Source organism: Pseudophryne corroboree, chromosome 6, assembly GCF_028390025.1.
Source record: "Pseudophryne corroboree isolate aPseCor3 chromosome 6, aPseCor3.hap2, whole genome shotgun sequence".
Classification (NCBI taxonomy): Eukaryota; Metazoa; Chordata; class Amphibia; order Anura; family Myobatrachidae; genus Pseudophryne; species Pseudophryne corroboree.
In genome coordinates this window covers 323,146,836-323,166,946 of record NC_086449.1, presented here as the reverse complement: position 1 = coordinate 323,166,946, position 20,111 = coordinate 323,146,836, and the positions used below count along the sequence as shown (strand labels likewise).

Below are 20,111 nucleotides of genomic sequence, written 5' to 3'. Positions count from 1 at the left end.
ACTAATTTAGTTTTAAGATTCTCAGACCTCCTAAAATTCACCTTTCCCTGTGGGTTTATTTCATCTTTAAGGATATCATCTTGCAATAAAATGGGTGTATTCTTTTTTATGATGTTTCTAATTTCTTTGGCACAGCCATTAAACTGGGTAATAAAACCTATATTCTTCTCTTCTCTACTGGGGTCTTTGATCTGTCCTGTATGTCCCATTTGTAACAATGACTGTCTATCTATAGAATTAACTTCTTCATATGCCTTCTTAATAATTTCCTCAGGGTACCCTTGTCCTGAAAAAATACTCATCAATTTGGTGGCTTGTTGTTGATATGTAGTTTCTAGAGTGCAATTCCGTTTTGTGCGAATTAGCTGACTTTTAGGTATATTGTTTTTCCAAGTATTTAAATGTGAACTTTCATAATTAAGATATTTGTTTTTATCTACTGGTTTTTTATAAGTCTCTGTTACCAGTCTATTATCTATCACCGAGAGTGTGATATCCAAATAATTAATTTGTGTTAAATTAAAAGTGGCAGTGAAGTTTAAACCAAAATTATTATCATTAAGACTAGTGATAAAAGATTGTATAGAGTCTAAATCCCCATTCCAAATAATAAACAAATCATCTATAAAACGTACATAGAGGACCAGGTACGCCTCGTAGCGTTCAACCCACACATGGTCGTCCTCAAAGGCGCCCATGTATAGGTTCGCATAACTCGGGGTCTTAATGATTATAATCTTAATGATAATAATTTTGGTTTAAACTTCACTGCCACTTTTAGTTTAACACAAATTAATTATTTGGATATCACACTCTCGGTGATAGATAATAGACTGGTAACAGAGACTTATAAAAAACCAGTAGAAAATTATTAAGAAGGCATATGAAGAAGTTAATCCTATAGATAGACAGTCATTGTTACAAATGGGACATACAGGACAGATCAAAGACCCCAGTAGAGTAGAGAAGAATATAGTTTTTATTACCCAGTTTAATGGCTGTGCCAAAGAAATTAGAAACATCATAAAAAAGAATACACCCATTTTATTGCAAGATGATATCCTTAAAGATGAAATAAACCCACAGGGAAAGGTGACTTTTAGGAGGTCTGAGAATCTTAAAACTAAATTAGTCCAGAGCCATTTTGTAATGGCAAAAGAACCAGCTATGGATAAATCATGGCTTCCAAAGAAACCTTTGGGTTATCATAGAAGTGGGAATAGTAGATGTTTCATGTGCAACAACTCGCCAAGGAAAACTACAGAATTCTTCTCTTCCATTTCTGGGGATAGATTTGAAATTAAGGATTTTCTAAACTGTCAATCTTCCTATGTTATCTATATTATGAGCTGTAAATGTGGGAAACAATATGTAGGACGAACAATCCGTACTCTTCACGTTAGATACATGGAACACAAACGAAATATACAGAGCGGTAATAAACTACACCCCTTGTCGAATCATATCACATCTTGTCAGAATGGTGATATGAAGAGTGTATCAGTAATAGCCATTGAACAGGTGAAGAAAACTAACAGAGGGGGAGATAGGTTTGGTAGATTATGCAGACGTGAGGCGTTTTGGATATTTAGATTAGACTCTATGGTCCCGAATGGACTCAATGATGCTATTGTGTTAAATAACATTTAGAGTCTTATCCCCTCTTCTTCTCTCTTTATTTGTGTCTTCTCCCTCTTTGGTTAGACTAAAGTCCCGTGTCTTGGTAGTTCTAAGAGGGAATTTACTTTGTTCATAGAAAAATAACCCTTCATATATACTATTATACTATTTCTCTCTATATATATTCGTTATATAGGGATTCTCCTCTCTCTTGTTTATTTTGATTCACTATGTATATTTTATAGCTGGTTTTCCTCTCTTTCTTTTCGTCTTTCTTCTTTTTTTTTGGGTGTCTGTATGGACACATGGACATACATCTGCATACATCTGTTGATGTGTGTGCATATATGCAATTGTTTATGCATACACACAAGAAATACATACTGGATATTAGACCTGTTACAGACAATATAAATGGAAGCTAGTAAAGATCATATAATGATCATATAATTGTCTATTTCCTCCCCGTATCGATATATGGAGAGGAATAATAAATAATGGTTATAATAAATAATGGTTACATATAGGTAATTTAGTCGGTATAAATTATTAATCTCCTTTTTGTGGATGATTCTGCCAAATTTATATACATGTGTGTATGTTTTTATATGCATACATGAATTGATTGATTGAATAATTAATATGTGTAGAGATGTATTTTTATTATATTTCTTTTAAATATGTAAAAAAATCCTTTTTTTGACATGTCTCCTAGATATATATCAATATATTAATTAATTAATTATCTATATATTGATATTTTATTATTATATTTTAATTATTAGTATGATATATATATTTTTTAAATAATGTATTTCCTCCTTTACACTCTATAAGGAAATTGTATGCCTGGTAATGCAGGTGGAATGATTGTATTGTTTCAGAGCTGTACATAAAATCTTCTAATAATTGACAAAACACCTGTATTGTGTCTTAAACACAGCGAATAAGTGATTAACTACAGGTGTGAGATTGAAAGTATGAGGCGGTCTGCAGCCGCTATGCGCCTCAAAGCCGATATGCGCTCCATAGCCAAAATGAGGCTTGAAGCGCCCAGGAGACTGAGACGGCAGCGTGATGGGAGTCCGACAATTAAGCACTAAGCTTAAATAGAGTGAAGGGAGGCATTTAATTCATTCTGATGAAGCCGCTGAACTCGGAGGGAGGCGGAGAAACGCGTCATTTACTCATTTCATTGCTGTTTGCACCACTGTATCCGGAGATCTCGAAGCCAGCTATAACGCTCCACGGATCCTTCACCTCTATTTATGATCCCCCAGAGATGACTGCATGATAAAGGTTAAAGCACCAGCAGCCGGGGAGGACGCTCTTGGTGAAAGAGTCCACAAGCAGGAGTGGTGAGATCGTTACTGTTTAATTGTCTGGCCAGACACGCTTTCATAGGAAGCACAGCTTCACTTTACCAACGGACTTTGGCTACCTAAATGGGACAGTTAAACAGCTCCTAAGCTCTCATTTATTGTGAAGAAAAAGTTCCTATTTTCCTAAAAGTGACTGTTCTATAGTTATAAAAATGAGAGCTCTGTGTGCCATTAAGCTTCAGTCAACATCAGAAAAGTTACATTTTAACTATCATAGCATGTGTTGCTAAAAACTACAAGTGGACACAGAGTAGTATGTCACATTATATGTTGTATCTAGTCTGTTTATAAATACAGTATTGAATTAGTACGTTGGCCGGCCGGTGGTACAAATTGTATATTATATACATGTTTTATGTGTTTTAATAAATTCATTTAGTTCTAATCTTTATGCGCTGTAACACCAGTTCCTTTGTTTCTCATATGGTAATCCCCAGGCGTTTCATGGATCCATACCAGGGACTAGATGCACACCCAGGGGAGGCACAGCATGGGGTGTGCATCTACTGCAGTATTTACTAGAAATGAGCGGGTTCGGTTCTTCGAAAACCAAACCCCCCCTCACCGAACATCCTGTTCCGAGCAAGAATTCGGGTCCGGCTCGGGACTTCCCGCCAGACTCGGAAATGAGAACGAGGCAAAACGTCATCATCCCGCTGTTGAATTCTCACGGATTTTGGATTCCATATAAACAGCCGCGCGTCGCCGTCATTTTACTCTGGACTTGGAGTATGAGGGAGACAGACCTTTGTCTCTCTGTGGGTGGTGGCATCGGGTGGGGTCAGTGTGTGCTATGTAGGGGTGCTGTTTATGTCACTGTGGTGTACCTGTGCTGTGAGGGGTGCTCAGTGTTGGACTGGGGAATGTAGGGCCCACCGGGGGAATGCAATAGTATGGGCCTATGTTAGGGGTGTGGCCAGTCTGCAGAGGGGATGTGGCCTGCCACCTCATTGGTTTGACTAACCATTAGAGAGTGCAACGTCTGGGCCCCTTCATAAATATATACAGTAAATTTAGCTGCTGCATGCATGATAATGTTGCAGATTAATAACAGAGTAATAACAGCAATGCACTGTAGAAAATACACCATAGTCCAGTATAAGGTAACATATGTATAATGTATAATTCAAATGCACAGTCTGGAACCTGATCTTTAAAGCAGGAGGTGGGCCCACGGTGGTTTCCCCTGTACCCCTGTGGGCCAGTCCAAGCTTGGGGTGCTATCCTGGCTGCTACTGGTGTTTCATGTGCTGTTAAGGGTGCTGCAGCTGTACATGGGTGTTGCTGTCATGGCTGTCACTGTGTTGTAGAGGGGCAGGTGCACTTTCCTCCTGTATGCTGTGAAAATACAGGGGTGCTGGCTGTAAAAAATCTGGGGTGCAGTGAAAAAAATGTACACTGGCCCTGTCTTGTATGCTGTAACAAATCTAGGGAGCAGAGAAAATAAATGTTCACTGGCCCTGTCTTGTATGCTGTATAAAATCTGGGAAGCAGTGAAAATAAATATACACTGGCCCTGTCTTGTATGCTGTAAAAAATCTGGGGAGTAGTGAACATAAAAATACACTGGCCCTGTCTTGTATGCTGTAAAAAATCTGGGGAGCAGCGAAAATAAATGTACACTGTCCCTGTCTTGTATGCTGTAAAAAAATCTGGGATGCTGTTGTTAAAATAAATGTACACTGGCCCTGTTTTATATACTGTAAACATTGTGGGGTGCTGTTGTTAAAATAAAAGTACACTGGCCCTGTCTTGTATGCTGCAAAAATTCTGGGGTGCAGTGAAAATCAATGTACACTGGCCCTGTCTTGTATGCTGTAAAAATACAAGTGTGCTGCTGGTAAAATAAAAGTACACTGGTCCTGTATGCTGTAAAAATACAGGGGTGCTGCTGTTGAAAAAAGTACACTGGTCCTGTATGCTGTAAAAATACAGGGGTGCTGCTGTTGAAAAAAGTACACTGGTCCTGTATGCTGTAAAAATACAGGGGTGCTGCTGTTAAAATAAAAGTACACTTGTTCTGTATGCTATAAAAATACAGGGGTGTTGCTGTCAAAATAAAAGTACACTGGACCTGTCTTGTATGTTGTAAAAATTCTGGGGTACAGTGAAAATCAATGTACACTGGCCCTGTCTTGTATGCTGTAAAAATAGATGGGTGCTTTTGTTAAAATAAAGTACACTGGTCCTGTATGCTGTAACAATACAGGATGCTGCTGTTAAAAAAAAGTACACTGGTCCTGTATGCTGTAAAAATACATGGGTGCTGCTGTTAAAATAAAAGTACACTGGCCCTGTATGCTGTAAAATACAGGGATGTAGTGAAAATAAATGTTCACTGGCCTTGTCTAGTATGCTGTAAAATTACAGGGGTGTTGTGAAAATACAGGTGGCACTGTCCGCATTTGAAATGTCTAGGCCTGACCTTCACAACACTATATGGGAAAAGGAGGCTCCTACCACCTGTCACACACCCCCTGCAAGTGCTTGGAGGAGCACCGCCAGTCCAGTGGCTGATATTGAGATTGAGTATGTCACTGTAGAAGTACACCAGGATGAGGAGGATATGGAGCTGTGGAGAAAGTTGACGATGAGGATTCTGATGGTGATGTGGTTTGTTTGAATAAGGCACCAGTGGAGACAGTTGTGGCCCATTGTTATGCCTTGGCAAAATACCAAAAAAGCCACCTCTTTGGTGTGGAATTATTTATCCACAAATCCGGACAACAAGCCATCTGTTGCCTTTGTCAATCCATAATAATCCATAATAAGTAGGGATAAGGATGTTAACCACCTAGGAACATCCTCCCTTATACGTCACCTGCAGCACATTCATCATAAGTCATTGTCAAGTTCAGAAACTTCGGGTAATAGTGTAAGCAGTCCACTGACACCTAAATGATGTGGTTTGTTTGAATATTATTTCTCTGTGAGGATGTAAACACTAAAGGGGGGTGGAATCTGAGGATGAGGACGACATCTTGCCACTGTAGAGCCAGTTTGTGCAAGGAGAGATTAATTGCTTATTTTTTGGTGGGGGCCCAAACAAACCAATAATTTCAGCCACAGTAATGTGGAAGACCCTGTCAATGAAATTATTGGTTTGTTAAAGTTTGCATGTCCTGTTTATACAACATAAGGGTGGGTGGGAGGGCCCAATGACAGTTCCATCTTGCACATCTTTTCTTTGTCTGCCACATCATTTCAGGGGTGCTACCCTATATGGGGTGCTGCCCCACTGCCCTAGCAGTCCAGGGGTGCTGCCCCACTGCCATTTAAGTCCAGGGGTGCTGTTGCCTGTCTGCTGTGCTCTGTAATTCTCCAGGGGTGCTGCCTATGCTGTATAAGTCATGGGGTGATGCCGTATAATTCCAGGGGTGCTGCTGTACTTGATCCTAGGTTTAAATGAAAACCTAGAGCAGATATGAATCAAGTGTCAACATCACAAACAGATTTGTAAAAACATAGCCTCAAAGGTGGAAATGGAAATTGCTATTTTGCCAAAGTGTTTTTAAATAAAGTGGGGAGAGACCACATTTGTAGCCAAAGTCAGTGTGACTCAGAAGAGACAGAATCTTAATCCAGTGCAACTGCCGGAGAGGTAAAAGACAGATTTTCTGCCGGAGCATTAGAGAGAGGTTCTTCTCAATTATTTCATGTTAAGGACTCACTCAAATGAATGGTTCCAATTAGTCAACCTTAATTTTGATTTATTATTGAAGTTCCACATTTTCAGATTATTTATTTAGAATATGCACATTTGTTGCACAGGGTACTTTTCCTAAGGGCTGCGTAGGGTTATCGCAAGACCTTGCAGTGGGGGTAATTCCAAGTTGATCGCAGCAGGACATTTTTTAGCAGTTGGGCAAAACCATGTGCACTGCAGGGGGGGCAGATATAACATTTGCAGAGAGAGTTAGATTTGAGTGGGTTATTTTTTTTCTGTGCAGGGTAAAAATACTGGCTGCTTTATTTTTACACTGCAATTCAGATTGCAGATTGAACTCACCACACCCAAATCTAACTCTCTCTGCACATGTTATATCTGCCTCTCCAGCAGTGCACATGGTTTTGCCCAACTGCTAAAAAATTTCCTGCTGCGATCAACTTGGAATTACCCCCAGTGTTAGAAGAACAGAGTTTCAGTGATCTTGCATTGTATCAGCTTTCCATTACACTGCAACACTAGATGGGCCAGGAGCTCCTGTGAGGCACAAACGGTTACTGAATGAGGACTAGTATGGAGTCTCATGGTCGCTTACAGCTAGGAAGATGTTTGGCTTGCCAGGCTGAGGCATACTGTGGGCACAGAGGTCAGCATTGCTTCCTCCCACAGTTCTTCTTATAGTATGAAATGAGTTTTGACTGTAGAGTGGTAAGCTCCACTAGGGCAGGGGCTCAATAACAAAAAAATAATTGCACAGTCCTGCTTAGTACTGTACCTAACCCACCCAAACTCAACTTGCCCCATCCGGGGCTGCTGTGGGGGCTCAGGAGGGGCTGCTAAAACATCTAAGGGGCTGCTTTATTTAAAAATTAAATATGAAAAAAATAAACAAGACACACAGGTATGTTCACAGGCGTGTAACTGGGACACACTGATATGCTCACATGCGTGTAACTGGGAGCTGTGAAAAACAAAAATAAGGCATCTGCCACAAAATATGTAATAAAAATGCAATAAAAATATGGAAAAAAAGAAACCACAAGATTTTCACAAAATAAGTCTCCAAAGTCCGTGGAGGGGATAATAGCCAATCATGATCCTGTGGTATACACCAGTTTATTTGGGTGTAGTATGTGTTGCCGGTGGTCAGGCTCCCAGCGACCAGCATACCGGTGCCGGAATCCCAAACGCCGGCATACTGACAGCTGGGTGAGCGCAAATGAGCCCCTTGCGGGCTCACTGCACTCACCGCACTGCGGGCACGGTGGCGAGCTACGCGCGCCACGCTATCTATTCTCCCTTCAGGGGGGTCATGGACCCCCAAGAGGGAGAAGAACTGTCGGTATGCCGGTGGTCGGGATTCCAGCGCCGGTATGCTGGTCGCCGGGAGCCCGACCGCCGGCAAAGTAAAGACCACCCGTTTATTTGCATCCCATTATTAAATCCAAGATTATCTTAATCCCTGAACATGGAGAAGGGGGTACAAATTTGGAGGCTTTGGCCCCTAGTTTTTCATTTTGTCCAGTAACGTGGTAATTATATATTTGCTTGGTTGTAGTCCTTTCTGTTCCACACCAATATAGGCGTGGAGGTGAAAGCCTGTGTGTTGTTCCTGATTGCGTGTGCCTCTCTAATTTTTAATCACATTCTTGACACTGTCCTCTTCCTCTTGCCTCTTCTCATAATGTGAAAAGATATCAAAGAAGGAGGTGGTATGTTTATAGCTAGCTATGATTCGGGGAACTTGGCAAGCTTTTTCCTGGGGGACAGGCGTGGCAGCAGCACCGACTGTCACTGTTAATGGCAGTGAAATCAGTGAATCGCAGTACGCGGCCAGAGCGTGCCCTGTATGTGCGGTGCCTTACTCAGCCGCATACTATGCGTATGCATAGGGCCGGGCCTGCCTCTAGCCCCCAATTCTTGACTGCTCCCTTTCCTTCAAACCACACATTCAGCACCTCTCACAAACTTGTCATTTTCATCTCAAAAACATTTCAAGAATCAGATCCTTTCTCACCCAGGATGCCACCAAGACCATTATCCACTCACTGATTATTTCCAGACTTGATTACTGTAATCTCCTCCTGACTGGCCTCCCTGACAAATACCTCTCTCCACTCCAATCTATCCTCAATGCTGCTGCCCGGCTCATCTTCCTCACCAAACGCACTACGTCCACCTCTCCTCTCTTACAATTTGGCCAAGTTGCATCCAATTTAGGATAGGATGGAGATACGCAAAGATGTGTGAATTCCCACATGTGCTCTATGTACATTATCGCAATTTCTGTCTAATAAGAGAGATCCTTGAGACTCAGAATCAGCTACAAAAACAATATAATACAGTAGAAAAAGTTTCAAACAGAACGCACAAGGGAAAGAACTAAACAGCATACAACCATGGGGGTCATTCCGAGTTGTTCGCTCGTTATTTTTTTCCCCGCAACGGAGCGATTAGTCGCTAATGCGCATGCGCAATGTCCGCAGTGCAACTGCGCCAAGTAAATTTGCTATGCAGTTAGGTATTTTACTCACGGCATTACGAGGTTTTTTCTTCGTTCTGGTGATCGTAATGTGATTGACAGGAAGTGGGTGTTTCTGGGCGGAAACCGGCCGTTTTATGGGTGTGTGTGAAAAAACGCTACCGTTTCTGGGAAAAACGCGGGAGTGGCTGGAGAAACGGAGGAGTGTCTGGGCGAACGCTGGGTGTGTTTGTGACGTCAAACCAGGAACGAAACTGACTAAACTGATCGCAGATGCCAAGTAAGTCTGGAGCTACTCAGAAACTGCTAAGAAGTGTCTATTCGCAATTCTGCTAATCTTTCGTTCGCAATTTTGATAAGCTAAGATTCACTCCCAGTAGGCGGCGGCTTAGCGTGTGCAAAGCTGCTAAAAGCAGCTTGCGAGCGAACAACTCGGAATGACCCCCCATCTGCCTCACTTTCAGCAGGACAGTACCGTTTTTTGGGGATAATCCCACTGTCCCACAGCGACTGTTCACTCTGCTGAAAAAATGTTAAAATCGGCGCCTATCAAGGGTAGATTGGCCATAATCTGTGCCCCTTACAATGGCTGCCCACAGCTTGTGTTTTCTTCAGTGGTCATTCAGGTTTTTACTTTTATTACATCCTGCAGGGGTGGATGCGTTTTGGCTGTCCTGTTATTTTTAGCTTATCAGGGCCTGGAGGCAAGCTATGCATGACAGGCATGCTGTCTGTCAGTTCACAGTGCGGGTTTACTGCCCCTGCAGGAGAGTTTAACCCTAACATCTCCCCTGGGTGTAGTCAGCAGCACAGTAAGAACAATGGCATAAACAGCAATTAGGGGGGTATGCAGTCAGGTATGGCTTTGGGTGGGAGACCATTCAGCCTAAGCCGCACTTATAGGTAGGACTGACATGACAGTTTTATAATATGAAACCAGGTCATGTCTGGTGTTTCAGATCAAGCTTGGTTTGGTTATTATGTAAGTACATTTAAATATTCTATACACAGCTCCTGGACGCAAAAAAAAAGGCTTTGTATTAATGTGCTTTAAATAAATTAAATTAATTAAAAAAATAGTTTAGAAATTAGATTTTTAAGTGGTGAGAAGTGAACTAGAAGAGCTACAGAATGTTGTAATGTTACTTATAATGATGCATATTTTTTATTTATCAATACAGATAGCGGTAGCAAACCTAGAAATTTTTAGTTTATGGAGTTGTTTTTGGTCATGAAATATTTTACTGTATATATGAAAATTATATTGTTTGATCATCAGATATTATAAACTATCCAATTTTTTTTTACTTTCAAACCACATTAATATTAACTTTTACCAATACAACTTTTGCTGCCTTTGTCTCTCCTTCCTTTTGTACTTCTCGCCAAAGCTTTTTAATCTTTTAGGCAAAGTTCCCATAATGCACTATGGGTCATTCAGATGTAGTTGCATCTGCGCCATCGTAGCAAAGTACCATTTTTTTGCTTATTTGCAGGACCTGTTCTGTCTGTGCTGAAATGGGTCCTGCGACATAGGATGCAGAGCATCAGCAGACTGTCAGTGATTGACATTCTGTTGCCATCTGAGGGACAAAGAGGAGCAGCAACACCCTCCATTTGTGAAAACAGAAGTGTGTCATTGCCGTTTAGACGGTGGGAAGAGGTCAGGAATCTCTGTTGTAGGATGGAGATTTCCTGGCCTCTGTGACGAGAGGCTTGCGCTTCACTATGGTGCCTTAAGCCGTCTGATGGTGTAGCAGTGATCCGATGTAGCAGGAGGCGTCTACTTGTGTCTACATGCGCCTTAAAAAATACATTTACAGATTTGCGTGCAATAGCCGCTTTGTGACCGCATCTGAATTAGGCCCTATATCATGCATATATTTTGCACTGTATTCTGCAAGATTGCAGGTCTGACTAGAACTTTAAATAGTGGAAAGAGTAAAAATATTACCTACAGAACCTCATAATGTTATGGAGAATAATCCTTTTTATCCCTGCAGAGAACACATCCTCATAGACTGGCCTTTGAACCCTTTGAATTACATGCGACCCACTATTGTGCCAACGAATGTGCATAGCTGAGTTGGTTCCATCTACGTGAGAAAACTTTCAGACTTTTTTTCTAGGACTACTTTAAGTTATCAAAAGAGTAAATGATGACAATGATGAGAGCAAATGATGCAACTACAGATGTGTCCTCATATATCTATCCTTTTGTGCCATATGGCGCAAATGACATATTTGTACCCCATGCAATGCAGCATGGTGTTTTTGTTCCTTTTATTTGCTCCCTTCGTTTGTAGATGTAACAATGTTTTCCTTTTAGGGTCACCCATTTATATATTATATATTACTGATCATATGTACGTAAACTGTAATTTAACTGTTCTACTTCAATAATAATTTTTTTTTATTAAAAAAATAATGAAATCATGGTGATAAGGCTTTATTTGATAAATATACCCCTTTATCTGTCTTGATGCTGTTAATCTTTGTCTGTACCGTTGAGTACAAGCACATAAACTATTGCTATAGTATATTCACATGTCCAATTGCATCACATCTAAATAAATGTCTTGCCATTGTATATGTACTGTATATGAAGACATTGCAACTCCTTGCTTGTAAGCATGAAATAATGTATTAATGTGTGTTTATGTGGTCTCCAACCAAGTGATCCATGTATGTATAGTTTCCAGCCATGAGATCCATGTATATAGCTGTTAGGACCTAATTCAGAGATGTAGTCAAAGCTGATGGTATACGTACATCTCCAATGTGTGTTCAGCTGCAATTGCGTAGTGCCCATACTGTGCATATATACAGTAGATTGGGTGCTGCCTCATCAGGAGCAAAGCGCTGCAATAAATCTGGAAAGTTCGGACTCATCATACAGTACTTACATTTGCGAAAAGTTTCCAAATTTTCTTGCACAGAATCCTCATACTGTTTGATGAACACTTCAATTATTTCACGTAAATTGTCTTCTTTAATAACATGTGTGTACTTTCTCAGCAAAGGGGTGTTTGATAAGTTCCAAATAAACTCACCACGGTCAAAATATTTCTTATATGGATGCTGGAATTTCTGAAATATTGTTTTTATATGGAAAAAGACAGTTATCCATGATATTGTTCATTATATTACTATTCAGAGCACACAGTTTATTATCTGTTAATAGTGTGAAGAATAAGAAATAAGAAATAGTGTTTAGTACATGCAGGCAACAAACTCTACAGCAGTTACATGAAAACATACTGTACATTATAAAAATCATTTATGATACAATTGGCCACCACTGATAGAAGTGGATGACATGCATTCTCTGACAGATGAGTGATCGTATCTGGCTTCCCCTATGTAAGGAAGGATTAAGGCCATCACTTACTATATTTGGGGGTCATTAAAACAGGCAGATTTTAAAAGGAGCAAGTTCTCCAAGCTGCTGATCATTGTCTGCATTGACCTATAGTTTTAAGATGGCAATAGTAGTAAATTGTAGACCAAGCTTATTTAGAATGAATTTCATACCCTCCAACATGACCCATTCCATTAGGTACAAAATGCTCTGTTCCTGGACTTTCTTCCAGGTGCAGTTACAGAGGTGAGGCTGCAGCACAGTCCAAAATTCAAATAGGGAGACTCACCAACTGCCATCCCAAACATCGCTGGCAAGACTCACTGGCAGTTGGTGTGACTCCCCTGTTTGAATTTTGGACTGTGCTGCAGGGTTTTGTATTACAGTTTTAAAACTATGCACCTTAATAAATCTACCACAGAGAGTTCATCCCTTTTAAAGACAACATCCACCAGTATTATTATGCAGAAAGGCCACCTAAGCAAGCACAAATACAGTATCTGAAGTCTTTCCCACCACTTGTGAGATACTGTTCCGGAAGCTACGGTACAGTAATGCTCACTTCTCCTGCCTCAAGAGAAATGAGAATATCAGTTCTTATAATACTTATATCTGTCCCCCATGAGCAGTGGCATCGAGAGGGGGTGGTTGAGTGGGTACTACTAATTACCCGGGCCCAGGCTGCAGGCCCTGGTCCTCTTCCCCCCAGAGTATACCTGTGGCCGGCTCATCTTCCCAGTGATATCCTCGGGAAGATGGCACAGCACATTGAAAGCAAAGTCTTTGGTCTCTAGTGGCCAACGTCATCTTCCCAAACATCACTGGGAAGATATCTCTGGCCGCGGAGGAGGGATCCGTTTCCTTATCAAGTACGGTAGGAAGCGGGTGCCATCCCTGTGCCCCCCTCTGTCCCCCCTGCCCCCTGTGTTAAAATGGCGCCCCCGTGGAGCGCTGTTTATTTTTTACATAATTTAATATTATCAGGTGTTGTCACACCCACTTTTTTAAGTTACGCACCCTCACCCTTACCGGTGCCCGGCATGGTTCTCTACACCCCTGTCAATGAGCTCTCCATCCAGAGCACTGGTTACAGCAGCCACTGAGGACTGGTGTTCATTAATCAACATGTCCAGGGATGGGGGAGATATTACCTCATCTCTGGATTTTTCTGTAGTGTAGGGGATATTGCGTTCACCCACAGTCACAGGTCTCTGTTACTACGTCACAGAGAATGCACTGCTGGTGTCTAAATGCAGAACTCACGTTTTATGACATTACACAGCAGAGCTCATTTTTTTTGCAAGTTTCTGTTTCTTGGTACCAACAGAACTTGTTCTTTCTGGGTCACACAGACCACATAGTTTATTAGTGTTGGGTGCTACAGACTGCAGTGTTTATAGCTGCTGGGTGCCACAGATTACAGCGTATTGATTTTGTGTGTCACAGAATACAAATGTATTATTGCTGAATGCCACAGACTATAGAGCTGATTGTTGCAGAGTTCCACAATCTGCAGATTTGATTATTGCTGAGCGCTTTGTTTGGTTACTATGGTAATTTGGTTTGGTTAGATTGCTGTAAAGTTGCCTACACATGGTGTGATGCATGCAAACGGCCGATATTGACTGTATTGTGGCCGGTGGCATGAACCTCCTATATAGTCAATATTGGCCCTGCCTGCACCCTCTATTTTTCCTTGCAATGCCAATCCCGTGGGACCACACATCGACATTGCAAGGTGTTTACACGCGGTGCAATATGCACTGTGTTTTCTACCAGTATGGGCTATATAGACCATATCAGTGGATATAACAACGTGTGTAGGCCCCTTAAGTCAGTGTTATTGGAGGGATGTAATTACCATTGCAAAATCTGTTAAAGGGTTAGGAGTCGGTATTAACTGGGGTTGTAACAATTTCTGGGGTGATTCCTGGCTCCATGGGTGGGGGGTGATGATGTTTCTGATCTTTGGGCAATAGTTTGATATCTCTGTGGTAATGAGTGTGTCTATTTGCTGGAGGTTTTGGGGTCTGTGTTCAGCCTTGGTGGTGGTCGCTGGATGTTATTTGGAATATGGAGGTTTCGGGTTTATCACTGCAGATTAAAGGTCTGTGAGTGTTGGGGCCACTAGACTACCATTAATATTAAAAGCAACAACTTCAACACAAGTGTAGTGATGTACTAATCCCACCTACTTTGGTGTTGGTCTCGCCAATAATTCATTTGGTGCCCATAAGGCCACTTCTAGAAATATTTTCAGGGCCACTTTTAATTCCCATTCAGCCCCTGAGCATGGATGTTCATCCACAGAGGAGATCTCCTGCAAGATCAAAATTAGGAAAAATACCTAAGAGGTATGATGAAGAATTTCAAACATTGCTGTCAGTGAGCCTCAAGATATCTAGAAACAAAACTAAAGTCTGGTCGGTATGGATGGAAATCCAACATAGGCAAAGTGACTTTGCAAGATTTAAAAGCCACCAGTGCGGACAGCACCAAAATTCGTCATAGTGACAGCAGTCGAGACTCTGTTGTTATGGCCCATGCTATCAGTAAAGGAACTTCTATTAATGTATCGTCAAAGTTAGCCACGAGACATGTTTTTGCCTTTTCATGTGTTTACTCCAATTTGTATACCAGTCACTACAGACTTGAATTAAATGTTTGTGTGACATGAAGTAGTGAGGGAGGGGGTGTTGAAGAGGAGTGAGCTACTGCACAGACTCCAGAATTCCTATTCTCCGGGGAGGATTCGTGCCCTATCCCAAGATGGCTGCTGAGATCTCTTCTGAGCATATATAAGGGCCATCTTGAGACTGTGTAGAATGACATGGTAAGATACAGAAGTCTCCTACTTAGCTCCTATGAGAGCTTTGGCTATTACCTGCTATAAAGCTGTTCAAGCTTCCCTGCACCACTACCCATTTGTAGTATACACTCACGGCTGGTGAGCTGTATGAAACCCTGCTACACTCAAGATCCACTCCATCACCAGTGTAATGTAACAGTGAGTACGGCTGCTACTATCTATCAATAAACTAACACCACTGGTTAAGAAACTGGGCTATTCATAGCTTGAGTTATCTGCTGGTGTGTGATATATAACCCTGTAATATGAACAACTGCACACACATAATTTCTAACATGTTTATAGTGGCAATCCCTTGTTAGCACAGAGAGAAAGTACTTCTCCCCTTTTCACAAATGACATGAGTTTTGCATGTCCTCTGGATTCTTTTAATGGTACAGTATGGCATATGTACCGACCAAGTAATTTTTATGCACAAGAGCAGGTTTTATGTATACCAATCCCAATGTACAAATATGACACTTTATGTAAACACAATGCTGATGTCCCCTTGCTCTTAGGAATGACTGTAGTCGTGTTTAAGGCTCAGCTACTTAAGACTGTCAGCCAATCAGGAGACTGCTGATTGGCTATCTGTTAATTTGGCAGGATTTTCGGACATTAACACATTTTGGGGCCCATTTATCAATGAGTTGTAGCTATTTCTCGTTGCCTATGATGACAGATATAAATAATATATAATCAGGCGCAATAATAGTATGTATAAGAGTGAATATGCTGAACACTCTCTATTGTTTTCCAAACAGAGTATGTTGAATCAAGAAAAGAAGAAGATTCATGGTAATTTTTTATTATGGACACTGCACTACAAATGCAGCTTACTCAAACTTTGCCTGGTAGGCCAATGGCATTGAGGGCCTAGCCGCCTAATGCAAATTCTGCTTGTGCTACAGCCAGGACTCAGAGGGCCAGCTACAGCCACGCACAGGCAGGGGAGTAACTGTAGGCTTGGAGGCCCCTGGCAAACTCTCATGGTGGGCCGCCTATGTGATTTCTATAAGCCCTTAGGTCTACAGCTTTTATCATATCTGAATAATTTCTGAATCATGCTTATTAGAAGTACGTTAGGCAGTGCAGCAAAATAGTGTCAAAGCCTTGTGAGTGTAATGTATCGGCTCCACTTACCCAGCTGCTAGTCGTTATCAGTGGCAGCTGCTGCCCCTGGGCTGCAGCGCAGACCACACATAGCATGGGGGGAGGTGGTTAAAACATACAAATGTGTCCTCCCTCACCGTTGCTGCAGTCAAGTTAAACAGCCCTTCTAATCACGCCTAGTTGTGAGTAGAGATGAGCGGGTTCGGTTTCTCTGAATCCGAACCCGCCCGAACTTCATGTTTTTTTTCACGGGTCCGAGCGACTCGGATCTTCCCGCCTTGCTCGGTTAACCCGAGCGCGCCCGAACGTCATCATGACGCTGTCGGATTCTCGCGAGGCTCGGATTCTATCGCGAGACTCGGATTCTATATAAGGAGCCGCGCGTCGCCGCCATTTTCACACGTGCATTGAGATTGATAGGGAGAGGACGTGGCTGGCGTCCTCTCCATTTAGATTATAAGAGAGAGAGATTTACTGGAGCTTAGGACTAGGAGGAGTACTGTAGAAGTGTAGAGAGTGCAGAGAGTTTACTAGTGAGTGACCACCAGACAGTGCAGTTTATTTAATATATCCGTTCTCTGCCTGAAAAAAGCGATACACACAGTGACTCAGTCACATACCATATCTGTGTGCACTGCTCAGGCTCAGCCCAGTGTGCTGCATCATCTATATATATTATATATCTGTCTGACTGCTCAGCTCACACAGCTTATAATTGTGGGGGAGACTGGGGAGCACTGCAGTGCCAGTTATAGGTTATAGCAGGAGCCAGGAGTACATAATATTATATAGTGAGTGACCACCAGACAGTGCAGTTTATTTAATATATCCGTTCTCTGCCTGAAAAAAGCGATACACACAGTGACTCAGTCACATACCATATCTGTGTGCACTGCTCAGGCTCAGCCCAGTGTGCTGCATCATCTATATATATTATATATCTGTCTGACTGCTCAGCTCACACAGCTTATAATTGTGGGGGAGACTGGGGAGCACTGCAGTGCCAGTTATAGGTTATAGCAGGAGCCAGGAGTACATAATATTATATAGTGAGTGACCACCAGACAGTGCAGTTTATTTAATATATCCGTTCTCTGCCTGAAAAAAGCGATACACACAGTGACTCAGTCACATACCATATCTGTGTGCACTGCTCAGGCTCAGCCCAGTGTGCTGCATCATCTATATATATTATATATCTGTCTGACTGCTCAGCTCACACAGCTTATAATTGTGGGGGAGACTGGGGAGCACTGCAGTGCCAGTTATAGGTTATAGCAGGAGCCAGGAGTACATAATATTATATTAAAATTAAACAGTGCACACTTTTGCTGCAGGAGTGCCACTGCCATTGTGACTGACCAGTGACCTGACCACACTGACCACCAGTATAGTTAGTAGTATACTTATATTGTGATTGCCTGAAAAAGTTAAACACTCGTCGTGTGACTTCACTTGTGTGTTGTTGTTTTTTTTATTCTATAAAAATAAAACTCATTCTGCTGACAGACAGTGTCCAGCAGGTCCGTCATTATATAATATATAATATATACCTGTCTGGCTGCAGTAGTGATATATATATATTTTTTATATCATTTATCATCCAGTCGCAGCAGACACAGTACGGTAGTTCACGGCTGTGGCTACCTCTGTGTCTGCACTCGGCAGGCAGTCCGTCCATAATTGTATACCACCTAATCCGTGGTTTTTTTTTCTTCTTTATACATACATACTACTACGACATCTCTTTATCAACCAGTCTATATTAGCAGCAGACACAGTACAGTACGGTAGTTCACGGCTGTGGCTACCTCTGTGTCTGCACTCGGCAGGCAGTCCGTCCATAATTGTATACCACCTAACCGTGGTTTTTTTTTCTTTCTTCTTTATACATACATAGTTACATAGACATCTCTTTATCAACCAGTCTATATTAGCAGCAGACACAGTACAGTACGGTAGTTCACGGCTGTGGCTACCTCTGTGTCTGCACTCGGCAGGCAGTCCGTCCATAATTGTATACCACCTAACCGTGGTTTTTTTTTCTTTCTTCTTTATACATACATAGTTACATAGACATCTCTTTATCAACCAGTCTATATTAGCAGCAGACACAGTACAGTACGGTAGTTCACGGCTGTGGCTACCTCTGTGTCTGCACTCGGCAGGCAGTCCATAATTGTATACTAGTATCCATCTCCATTGTTTACCTGAGGTGCCCTTTAGTTGTGCCTATTAAAATATGGAGAACAAAAATGTTGAGGTTCCAAAATTAGGGAAAGATCAAGATCCACTTCCACCTCGTGCTGAAGCTGCTGCCACTAGTCATGGCCGAGACGATGAAATGCCAGCAACGTCGTCTGCCAAGGCCGATGCCCAATGTCATAGTACAGAGCATGTCAAATCCAAAACACCAAATATCAGTAAAAAAAGGACTCCAAAACCTAAAATAAAATTGTCGGAGGAGAAGCGTAAACTTGCCAATATGCCATTTACCACACGGAGTGGCAAGGAACGGCTGAGGCCCTGGCCTATGTTCATGGCTAGTGGTTCAGCTTCACATGAGGATGGAAGCACTCAGCCTCTCGCTAGAAAAATGAAAAGACTCAAGCTGGCAAAAGCACCGCAAAGAACTGTGCGTTCTTCGAAATCCCAAATCCACAAGGAGAGTCCAATTGTGTCGGTTGCGATGCCTGACCTTCCCAACACTGGACGTGAAGAGCATGCGCCTTCCACCATTTGCACGCCCCCTGCAAGTGCTGGAAGGAGCACCCGCAGTCCAGTTCCTGATAGTCAGATTGAAGATGAAGATGTTGAAGTACACCAGGATGAGGAGGATATGGGTGTTGCTGGCGCTGGGGAGGAAATTGACCAGGAGGATTCTGATGGTGAGGTGGTTTGTTTAAGTCAGGCACCCGGGGAGACACCTGTTATCCGTGGGAGGAATATGGCCGTTGACATGCCTGGTGAAAATACCAAAAAAATCAGCTCTTCAGTGTGGAGGTATTTCAACAGAAAAGCGGACAACAGGTGTCAAGCCGTGTGTTGCCTTTGTCAAGCTGTAATAAGTAGGGGTAAGGATGTTAACCACCTCGGAACATCCTCCCTTATACGTCACCTGCAGCGCATTCATAATAAGTCAGTGACAAGTTCAAAAACTTTGGGCGACAGCGGAAGCAGTCCACTGACCAGTAAATCCCTTCCTCTTGTAACCAAGCTCATGCAAACCACCCCACCAACTCCCTCAGTGTCAATTTCCTCCTTCCCCAGGAATGCCAATAGTCCTGCAGGCCATGTCACTGGCAATTCTGACGAGTCCTCTCCTGCCTGGGATTCCTCCAATGCATCCTTGCGTGTAACGCCTACTGCTGCTGGCGCTGCTGTTGTTGCTGCTGGGAGTCGATGGTCATCCCAGAGGGGAAGTTGTAAGCCCACTTGTACTACTTCCAGTAAGCAATTGACTGTCCAACAGTCCTTTGCGAGGAAGATGAAATATCACAGCAGTCATCCTGCTGCAAAGCGGATAACTGAGGCCTTGACAACTATGTTGGTGTTAGACGTGCGTCCGGTATCCGCCGTTAGTTCACAGGGAACTAGACAATTTATTGAGGCAGTGTGCCCCCGTTACCAAATAC

At 42.2% G+C, this 20,111-nt stretch overlaps 1 protein-coding gene across 1 annotated transcript in view; it reads right to left on the bottom strand.

The window, feature by feature from the left end:
* The window catches only part of HYKK (hydroxylysine kinase), a 95,721-nt gene that overhangs the window by 18,209 nt on the left and 57,401 nt on the right, over positions 1-20,111 (bottom strand). The window contains exon 4 of the mRNA XM_063926308.1: positions 12,058-12,241. Within this exon, the coding sequence (XP_063782378.1) occupies positions 12,058-12,241 (184 nt within the window). The remainder of the gene's footprint in view (positions 1-12,057; positions 12,242-20,111) is intronic.